Genomic DNA, 11,035 nt, shown 5'->3' with positions numbered 1-11,035 from the left:
GGTCATTTAAGTTTTTATCTTTCAGAGATATATACTAAAATATTTATAGATGAAATTACACATCTAGTATTTGCATCAAAGTAAGAGTCATGAAAAAAGTAAATGGAAATAAAGACGAAGCAGGACTGGCCATGAGTTGATGATTGTTGAACAGGGTACTGGGTATATGGGATTCACCAAGGGTATTGGGTGTATGGAATTTCCCATAATAGAACAATCTTTCAGTGTTTGTAGAATGGAAGCATGTATGTGTATGAACAAATGTATATATACAAATATTTGTTTTAAATAACAGATTTAAAATGTTAGGAATTCTAATCCAAAGCATTTTATTGCTTTTTAAAAAGGGAACTGCACATGGTCAGTATCATGGGAGAATAGCTCCACTCCTCCCTGACCTCAGTCACAGGCCGCCATAAGGAGAGACTGCTCCAGCCCTCCAGTGGCCACTGCCATCTTCCTCATCACTGTCCGTGGCTTTGGAGTCCCCAACCCCAAGTGGCCCCTGAGTCTAGACTCTATCAAATTCCACAATGATAGCAACAATGACTGCATCTGATGTATGCTGCTGGCAATCTTAAGCCCAAAATGCTTCAAAGATTAAACAACCATATACATTTAAAATACATAGAAAAATAATATAATTAGAATGTATACAAAGTAGATTATTACAAAACAACTTCACTACAAGAAATACATCTTATATCCAAACACAAAAATGTGGAAATATACATGAAAGGATATATGTTTAAGAAATCACATTTTTATTTCTAAATGCTGAGTGAGAAGGCATAGACTACTAAATTCTGGATTACTGATAAAATTTCAAAAAGAACTTGATTTTGCTAGCAGAAATTTTTACCCCATTCTCAAGCTTCTATAAACAGTTCTTGAAGGGATTAGACAGCTGTTCCTCTTTCCAAATTCTGTTTAATTTCAGCTGTGTATTTCCCATAGAATCTTTCGGCTTTCTTGTTGAATTTGGCATTCCTTTCATTAATGTAGTCAATATCTGCATCATCATTATAAGGACGTCTCCGGCTATATTTGTCTCGTTTTTCAATCCTGGAGAAAGAAGAAAATTTACAAAATTCAAAATTGCCTTCTCTTTTGATCTTAATAAAACATGACCAAACAGGAATAAAATCTACATTTAGACTAGCACACGTTGTGAGGGCTGGAGGAAACCAGGCCAGTTTTCATCAAGTTCAAGTTGAAACTGAATTAATGGCACAACTCAGAATATGAACTGTGAAATCCAGTAAATACAACAAATTCATCTTCAGAATGCTAGAGCAATGATCCCTTGTTGGGAACTTGACTATACTGAAGAACCACTTAAAAGAAGATAACTATTGGCTGGGCATGGCGGCTGTAATCCCATGCCTGTAATCCCACTATTTTTGGAGGACAAGGCCTCCCAAAAGGTCCTCTGGGAGGATCGCTTAAGCCCAGGAGCTCCAGACCAGGGCCTGGACAACATAGGGAGAATCCATCACTATAAAAAAAAAAATTTACATACATTTTCTAAAAAAGAAGATAACTGTAACAATATTAAATAGGCCAGGTGCAGTGGCTCATGCCTGTAACCCCAGCACTTTGGGAGGCCAAGGCAGGTGGATCACCTGAGGCCAGGAGTTTGAGACCAACCTGGTCAACATGGCAAAACCCTGTCTCTAGTAAAAATACAAAAATTAGCCAGGAGTGGTGGCACATGCCTATGGTCCCAGTTACTCAGGAGGCTGAGGCAAGAGAATCACTTGAACCCGGGAGGCAGAGGCTGTGGTGAGCCGAGATCATGACACTGCGCTCCAGCCTGGGCAAGAGTGAGACTCTGTCTCAAAAAAAAAAAAAAAAAAAATTATATTAAATAATAACCACAGCTAATACTGAGGGCATAATATGTGCCAGACACTTTTTTTTTTTTTTTTCCTGAGATAGGGTCTCGCTCTGTCGCCCAAGCTGGAGTGCTGTGCTGCAATCACAGTTCACTGCACCCTCCACTTCTTGGACTCAAGTGATCCTCCTGACTGAGTCTCCCAAGTAGCTGGGACTACAGGCACACACCACCAAGCCCAGCTAATTCTTTTATATATATATATATATATATATTTTTTTTTTTTTAATAAAGACAGGGTTTCGCTATGTTGCCCAGGCTGTTCTCAAACTTCTGGGCTCAAGCAACCCTTCTGCCTCAGCCTCCCAAAGTGTTAGGATTATAGGCAGGAGCCACCACACCCAGCCCGGACACTATGAATATGAACTGTGAAATCCAGTAAATACAATAAATTCATCTTCATTCTGCTCTTCATTCTGCTCTACCTAATAGTCACCTCTATCAGTATTAAGAAACACAAACCTAAGTGAAGAACATTTACCACAACATTCTTGCTTCTTCAAATCAAACAGGGGAGTGGTTGTTAAAGTAAAACACTTAAAGAAGGATCATTTTTTTAGACCTTTCCTCTTCAATAGTAACAATTCAATTTCATCAATATTCTGCATCTCCATTCCAAATCAGATATATTCAACCCATACTTGCTATCCATCCCCAAACCACTATAGACAGGTCAAAAATTAGCAAGTATAATTTCTATCTTGTGCATTCGTTCTAAGCACATCAGATTTAGGTGCATATTCCAAGTGCATTTTGTCATGAAGTATTTACAACGTCAGGCTGCTCTACTGAATGCTTACTGTTTTTCCAGATCTATGACCATCCTGTCAATTTCCTCTGTGGAAGGCACATGTGTTCCATGAAGAAGACTATTGGATGTTGGGAAAAACTCTTCTCCACTGAAAAGACAGCAAAATGAACTTACGGTAACACTATAAATGCTCCATTTTCTTTTGTTTGTTTGTTTGTTTTTTTGTTTTTTTTTTTTGTTTTTTTGAGACGGAGTCTTGCTCTGTAGCCCGGGCTGGAGTGCAGTGGCCAGATCTCAGCTCACTGCAAGCTCCGCCTCCCGGGTTTACGCCATTCTCCTGTCTCAGCCTCCGGAGTAGCTGGGACTACAGGCGCCCATCACCTCGCCTGGCTAGTTTTTTGTATTTTTAGTAGAGACGGGGTTTCACCATGTTAGCCAGGATGGTCTTGATCTCCTGACCTCGTGATCCACCCGTCTCGGCCTCCCAAAGTGCTGGGATTACAGGCTTGAGCCACCACGCCCGGCCTTTTTTTTTTGTTTTTTGAGACAGAGTCTCGCTCTGTCTCCCAAGCTGGAGTGCAGTGGCCCAATCTCGGCCCACTACAACCTCCGCCTCCTGGGTTCAAGCGATTCTCCTGCCTCAGCCTCCCGAGTAGCTGGGACTACAGGCGTCCGCCACCACTCCCGGCTAATTTTTGTATTTTTAGTAGAGACGGGGTTTCACCATATTGGCCAGGCTGGTCTCGAACTCCTGACCTTGTGATCCTCCCGCCTTGGCCTCCCAAAGTGCTGGGATTACAAGCTTGAGCCACTGCACCCAGCAAATGCCCCATTTTCAAATTTCAAACTAAACTACTATACACAATAAGAAAGAAAATATACACATGTATTTACTGTGAGATCCTACTTTAATTTTTTCTTTAAAAAAAATACAGGTTGGGTGCAGTGGCTCTCGTCTGTAATCCCAGCACTTTGGGAGGCCAAGGCAGGCCGATCGTTTTAGGTCAGGAGTTCAAGACCAGCCTGGTCAACATGGCAAAGCCCTGTCGTCTCTACTAAAAATATAAAAATTAGTTGGGCATGGTGACACACACCTGTAGTCCCAGCTACTCGGGGAGGCTGAGGCAGGAGAAGCACTTGAACCCGGGAGGTGGAGGCTGCAGTGACCCAAGATCGCCCCACTGTGCTCCAGCTTGGGCAACAAAGTGAGACTCCGTCTCAAAAAAAAATTTTTTTTAATTAAAAGAATAAAAATAGGGCCATGTGGAGGCTGGGCACGGTGGCTCACGCCTGTAATCCCAGCACTTTGGGAGGCTGAGGCAGGCGGATCACGAGGTCAGGAGTTTGAGACCAGCCTAGCCAAGATGGCAAAACCCTGTCTCTACTAAAAATACAAAAATTAGCTGGGTGTGGTGGCAGGCACCTGTAATCCCAGCTACTTGGGAGGCTGAGACAGGAGAATTGCTTGAACCTGGGAGGCTGAGGTTGCAGTAAGCCAAGATCACACCACTGCACTCCAGCCTGGGCAACAGTGCAAGACTCCACCTCAAAAAAAAAAATAGGGCCATGTGCAGTGGCTTACACCAGTAATCCAGGCACTTTGGGAGGCCAAGGTGGGCGCATTACCTGAGGTCACGAGTTCGAGACCAGCCTGGCCAATACAGTAAAACCCCATCTCTAGTAAAAATATAAAAAAATTATCCAGGCATGCTGGTGGGCACCTGTAATCCCAGCTACTTGGCAGGAGAATCACTTGAACCCGAGAGGTGGAGCTTGCAGTGAGATGAGATTGTGCCACTGCACTCCAGCCTGGGTGACAGAGCAAGACTCTGTCTCAAAAAATATAAAAATAAAAATAAAAAATAAAAAATTACAGAATTGAAAGGAACCTAAGTCATCAACTCCTCCAACACCTTCACTCTACAGATCAAAGAGCCAACAGGCAGAGAGGCTCCAGGACTTATCAGATGTCACAAAGTGCTAGGGACAGAGTTGGGATTAGAGCTCCATCCTGAGGTTATTTCCTTTTCCACTAAAGCAAGCTGCCAAACTACAGCAGCCCACCACCTGTTTATGAAAAGAGGATTCACTTATGAATCCTCTGCAGCTGCTTTTGCACTGCAGCAGCACAGCTAAGTAGCTGTGACAGAGATTATATGGCCCACAAAGCTGAAAATATTTACTATCTGGTCCTTCACAGAAAAAGTTTACCAACCCCAGCACTAAAGCATTCTGCCTCCTGAAATAATATCTAAGTAACTACAACAATCAGAGTGTTAACCAATCAGCAACCAGTCTTAGAATGCCCAGTTAAGAAAAAAACAAAAAACAGGTGATTAATTTAATTGCTGTGAAGTAAGCAACAAACAGTGCTGTCAAAACACAGACTAGGCCTGGCACAGTGGCTCACACCTGTAATCTCAACCCTGTGGGAGGCCAAGGAGAAAGGATCACTTGAGGCCAGGAATTTGAGACAGCCTGAGCAACACAGTGAGACCCCGTCTCTACAAAAAAATTAATTAGCCAGGAATCGTGGCACATGCCTGTAATCCTAGCTACTGGGGAGGCTGATGTGGGAGGCTCCCTTGAGGCCCAAGTTTGAGGTTACAGTGAGTTATGATGGTGTCAATGCACTCCAGCTTAGGCAACAGAGCAAGACACTGTCTCTTTAAAAAAAAAAAAAAGAAAAAAACCAAGGAAGGGCCAGGCAAGAAAGGGCCAGGCACAGTAGCTCACGCCTGTAATCCCAGCACTTTGGGAGGCCAAGGTGGACGGATAACTTGAGGTCAGGAGTTCAAGACCAGCCTGGCCAACATGGTGAAACCCCATCTCAGCTAAAACTATAAAAATTAGTTGGGCATGGTGGCGGGCACCTGTAATCCCAGCTACTCAGGAGGCTGAGGCAGGAAAATCACTTGAACCCAGGAGGCAGAGGTTACAGTGAGCTGAGACCGCACCATTCAGTGCACTCCAGCGTGGGCAAGACAGCAACACTCCGTCTCAAAAGAAAAAAAAAATCCAGAAAAAACAAGAGACCACCCTTACACAGCTATTAATAACCCATACATTAGCAGTGAAGTATGTTTCTATTTATGTATACATACACAAATATATCCACATCAGCTCAGGATGAAAAAAGGACTCACTGTTTTTCTCTCAGTCTCTCATATGTTTCCATGTCAGGTTTGATCTGCTTGGTCAACCGATGATACTGGCGTAACTGGGCAGCAGCATAATCTAAAAATACAAAATGAGAATCCGAGACAATATATTTCCTTGTTTGGACCTTCCTATTGAGAGAAAAATCTAAATTATCACAGGTAAATATCTTTTATCCAAAATGCTTGGAATCGGAAGTGTTTCCGATTTTTTTTCAGATTTTGGAATATCTGCATTATACTTAAATTCAAAATCTGAAATGCTCCAATCAGCATTTCCTTTGAGCATCACAGCATCATGTTGGCACTCAAACAGTTTTGGATTTTGCAACATTTTGGATTTCAGATTTTCAGACAAGGGACACTCAATCTGTGTGAAGTAATATATGCCCAAAACACTATTCTAAGCATAGCTTCTATCCTGAAGATGCTGACAAACAGACTTTGATAAATTTTACCATCAAGTATTTAAAAACCCGGCTAACTGAAGCACAGCCTTTTTTTTTAACTTCTGTCCTAAGAGACGTATTTGTACTTTTCTTGGTCTTTAGGCCTCATCAAGAATATCCCATGAAGCACAAGAGGCACATCCTTTCTTGAAACCAGAAACAATGAAGGAAATGACTAACAGGCCAGTCAATAAAGTTCAATAAAGGTCAATCTGACCTGAAAATCCCAGATCAGGGTTTTTCCTCTTCTTTTTCCTCTCCCATTTTTCTGCATCTTCTGCACTGATCTCCAGCAACTTCACTTTCTCATAGTCTTCTCCTCTTGATGCACATTCCTAAAAAGAAGAAAAAAGCTGACACCTACAATTATGATACAAGCAATAATTTGATCTACTTTACATCAAGAAAGATCCAATAAATATTAACCAATATTTTAATAGTATTTTTTTTAGTTGGAGTTTCACTGGTTCCGTCACCTAGGCTGGAGCGCAGCGGTGTGATCTCAGCTCACTGCAACCTCCACCTCCCAGGTTCAAGGGATTCTCATGTCTCAGCCTCCCAAGTAGCTGGGACTACAGGCACATGCCTCCATGCCCGGCTAATTTTTGTATTTTTAGTAGAGATGGGGTTTCGCCATGTTGGCCAGGCTGGTCTCAAATTCCTGACCTCAAGTGATCTGCCTGCCTCAGCCTCCCAAAGTGCTGGGATTACAGGCATGAGCCACTGCACCCGGCCACCCTAATAGTATTTAAAGGAAATATGGGAATACACTATGGTATATAAGTGAGCACATGATACTTATTGAGTGTTAATCAGGTGTCAGACCTTGTTTTAAATGTTTTACATGCATTAACTCACTGAATTCATAATGAACTCAAGTAATTATTGTTACAGTTCCTGTTTTATTGATGAGAAAACAGAGGTACAGAGAAGTCAAATAAACTCACCCAAGGTGTCGCAGTCGGTACTGAACAGAACCAGAATTTCTATTCTGGCAGCTTGGCCTAAGAGCCAGTGTATTCAACCACCATGTTGTAGTGTCTTGATACAACAGAATGATTGACTAAATCACTTATGAAGATAAAATACCTTTTTCTTTTCTTCTTCCTGTAGTTCCCACTCCAAACGAGCTTTTTTGGCTTCCCAATTTGCAGGTAATTTTAGTCTTTTATCTTCTTCCACAACTTCCTGGTGATTTAATTTACGAGCTTCATTCTAAAACCGTAACACAAGAAGTCTGTCAGCTAAAACATGAAAATAAATCCAGATACATTTTGCCTTCTTTGAGGAGGGTCAGGCAGGACATATTAATAAGGTGACCCCATTTTATCCTAAAAGGAACAGAGAGCCATCATAGTATTTTAAGCCAGGGAATGGCCTAATAGGGTCTACATTTTTATGTAATCAAGAAAAATGTGTTGAGTTGCCCTGGTTTGTTGTTCCACAGCCCTGGGGGTTAAAATCAGCTTTGCCTCTATTGAGTTGTGTGGTCCCTTTTTATTGGATCAGAACAAGGTTTCACAACATTGGGGACCATACTACAGTGGCACTTAACTAGACTTTATTTGGCATTAATATTAAATCGGACAGGCGCGGTGGCTCACGCCTGTAATCCTAGCACTTTGGGAGGCTGAGGCAGGTGGATCACCTGAGGTCAGGAGTTCAATACCAGGCTAGCCAACATGGCGAAACCCCGTCTCTACTAAAAATTCAAAAATTAGCCGGGCATGGTGGCACACACTTGTAATCCCAGCTACTCGGGAGGCTGAAGCAGGAGAATCACTTGAACCCAGGAGGCAGAGGTTGCAGTGAGCCAAGATTGCACCACTGCACTCCAGCCTGGGTAACAGAGCAAGACACCTCAAAAAACAAAATTACATCGCATGATGTGAAAGACACTCTTTTTTTTGTTTTTTTGAGACACAGTCTCACTCTGTCACTCAAGCTGGAGTGTACTGGAGCATCTCAGCTCATTTCAACTTTCGCCTCCAGGGTTCAAACAATTCTCCTGCCTCAGCCTCCCAAGTAGCTGGGATTACAAGCATGTGCCACAATGCCTGGCTTATTTTTTGTATTTTTAGTAGAAACAGGGTTCTGCAGTTTGGCCAGGCTGGTCTCGAACTCCTGGCCTCAAGTGATCTGCCCGCCTCAGCCTCCCAATGTGCTGGGATTACAGGCATGCACCACCACACCGGGCCTCAATTATCTTTTAATCCTAATTCAAGAAAAATGCCTCAATTTGGGTTAGAGGATTTAATACCTATCTTAATGCCTCTAATGCTTTCCAAGTTCCCCTCCTTTTAAAAATATTTTCACGGTTTACATTGGCAAATGAAAAATGAAAGGAATTTGAAGTACTATTGAAGAGTCTTTTTTTTTTTTTTTGAAGCTTGGGGTAGCGGGGAGAGGTGTCCATTTTTAAACAAACCTAATTGTATAAAACAAAATGAGTATATCATCTTAAGGAAAACTTAAGTTAGACATTTCTTAGGTCATAAGCTGGTGGCAGTTTGTCCATGAAGCCCTGCCTCCTAATTTCCAAACATGTGTTCCTTACACAATCACTCTAAATATTTAAGCATGTCTTTTTAATTGTTTATTAGATTAACTTTCCCTAGGCAAAAAGAGATACTCCCCCCAACTACCATCCCTAGTATATTCTTGGCTCTGGAAAAACCCTGCAATTAAAGACACCAAGAACACACCTATGGCCAACAAAGTTGAGTCTCTTGCATAGAAGAAGAGAGCAAACCAAGGGGAACTGTGGGCATTTGAGTGAAAGGGCGTTAGGAGGGGCTCGTTCCAGGATTTGGGTTTGTATCAGGTGACTGGGGGGAGGGTTAAGGATCTGGATTGGGTACTGTCACAAAGCAGAGGCTTTCTACAATTAGGTATCTTAAATTTTTATAAAGGAGGCAGAAGTAACGGAGTGAGACTAATGCTGTATTTGGTAATAACAGTCACTGGTGTTAGCCAGAATAAAGAAATATGTGGTCATTCTTGTGATTCGAGAAGTCTTCTTTGTTTTGTCTCACTACAACAGTCAGAGTGATTTTAGGGTTTTGTGAACCCATGGCCTGTCAGGTCACTCCATGCTGAAATAGGGGCTGCTTTTCTCTTTCTGTGCTCCAACTGCAGCCAGCTATTTGCTGGACTCTTATCCCTAATACAAATTTTCTTTGAACTTGTTCCCTTTGCTTGGATTCTCTTTCTCTAACTCCTTTAGTTGTCTGGCTTTCAAACAGTAGTTTAGGTGTCACCTATTACGAGGCACCCCCGGAGACCCACAAACTGCATTCATCTCTCCTCCTCTGCACTTCCAGGGCACTTAGACATCCGATTCCCTATCAACTGGCTGAACTACCACGCTGTAGACTTTCAAAGGTTTCCCATTATTTTTTTAATTTTCTTTTTATTCTTTCCCCCCAGAAGTCCTAGAGACAGATGATTATTTTCTCCCTTTTCAAACAGATTCTGATAGATTATTTTTTAAATCAAGTGAACCAGGTCTCTTACTGATACAAGTTTCTTCCTGTCTCTAGCTCTACATATTTCCCTAGGTAAAATGAAGAATTTGTTAGAATCACAGAGCAGGGAGGTTGTTAGTAATGGAGACTCGCAAACCTAACCCAGATACATTAAATTGGATGTGGGGAGGAGGGGGGCTGGAGTGAACAGGTATATTTTCAAAAGTTCTCATAACGATCCCCATGTGCTGCCAGGGTTGAGTACCACCGAACAGAGCTTTCCTCTCAGATGATCCTGCTCTGTTGGTCTGTCAGACGCAGTGGTGTGGCTTCCTCGTCCCCTCTACAAAAGCGCAAAGGCTTGGCCAGGTGACGGATCTGAGCCGGCCTCCAAGACTACTCACCCGCAACAGGTGCAGCTCCCGGAATTTGCGCAGTCTCTGTTCGCGCTTCTGAGCGGCCAGCTCCGCCGCCGCAGTGAGGGACCCCTCTTCCGCGCTGTCCACCAGCACCTGCGGCAAGGAGAACTGGCTTCAGGCAGAGCCAGCTCGGCTTCTCCCAGGACGGCCCAGGCCGAGTCCCCGCCGGTCCCCACAGGCTGGGCCTAGGGCCTCCACCGCCGACTTGATCCCAGTGTCTGAGCCTCCCTGAAGCGAAACTAGACTTCGCCTGCACCTCTCTCCAGGCCGCCCCCCGGAACCCTCACCAACAAAACCCCCGGTGTAGAGTCGCTCGAACTCACCTCGGATGCAGCGACAGCCGCCATCACAACCTTTCTCTCTTCCCACTTCCGGCAACAACATACAGCACTTCCGTCAGCCTTCAGACAACCGGGCCGATGCGTACAAATAAGCTACCATAAGCCCCGCCCCTTCCGGGCGGCCTCCGGAAGTTGGGACCCTCTTAGCTGTGAAATATTTTGGATTGGGGAGAGTCTCGCGCAGCGGCGAGAAGCCGCGTGGGCAAAGACAGCGGGAGTTGAGTCGCCAAGAAAAGAGTTGGGAAGAGCTCAGCATCAGAGGACTAGAAAAAAATGACCAAAAGGAGTCTAATAGAAACTCCCCTACGCTGAACGCTGTTCCTGGAAACCGCCTTTTCAAAGACAGTGAGAGAAATCTAACATGGCTCACTCCAGCTTGCTTCTAGCCTCGCAGGGCGGCTATCTTCGCTCATTCCTGGGCATAAACGAAGCTCACCATGGGAGAATTTATAGTTTAACTTTTAAGCAAGGATGAACATAGTCCCTCCCTTAAACAGGCCCCCTCCTTGTTCGGGGGCTGAAACTGCCTTTATGAAATTAATGAAAGACCGGG

General features: G+C 43.6%; 1 protein-coding gene across 1 annotated transcript; it reads right to left on the bottom strand.

Annotated features, from left to right (window-relative positions):
* Positions 1 to 624: 624 nt before the first annotated feature.
* On the bottom strand, positions 625 to 10,594 carry SYF2 (SYF2 pre-mRNA splicing factor). The gene is made up of 7 exons (XM_007979994.3): positions 10,465 to 10,594; positions 10,127 to 10,234; positions 7,345 to 7,470; positions 6,473 to 6,590; positions 5,795 to 5,885; positions 2,698 to 2,796; positions 625 to 1,065 (listed from the first exon to the last, which is right to left on the bottom strand). Exons 1-7 carry the CDS (start codon positions 10,486 to 10,488, stop codon positions 900 to 902), a joined length of 732 nt encoding a protein of 243 aa, XP_007978185.2. The 5' UTR covers positions 10,489 to 10,594; the 3' UTR covers positions 625 to 899.
* Positions 10,595 to 11,035: the final 441 nt, after the last annotated feature.

The sequence above is a fragment of the Chlorocebus sabaeus genome, chromosome 20, assembly GCF_047675955.1.
Source record: "Chlorocebus sabaeus isolate Y175 chromosome 20, mChlSab1.0.hap1, whole genome shotgun sequence".
In the NCBI taxonomy this organism is placed as follows: domain Eukaryota; kingdom Metazoa; phylum Chordata; class Mammalia; order Primates; family Cercopithecidae; genus Chlorocebus; species Chlorocebus sabaeus.
This window is presented reverse-complemented; position numbering and strand designations above follow the sequence as displayed.

Bases quoted from the DNA above. Each gene is read 5' to 3' on its own strand.
- SYF2 (XM_007979994.3), bottom strand. From the start codon at position 10,488: ATGGCGGCTGTCGCTGCATCCGAG. The intron at 5,886-6,472 runs GTCAGATTGACC...TTGTATTTTTAG, and splicing joins CCCTGATCTGGGATTTTCAG to ATTATGCTGCTGCCCAGTTA. The intron at 1,066-2,697 runs GTAAGCATTCAG...TTCTTTCTCCAG, and splicing joins GTCATAGATCTGGAAAAACA to GATTGAAAAACGAGACAAAT.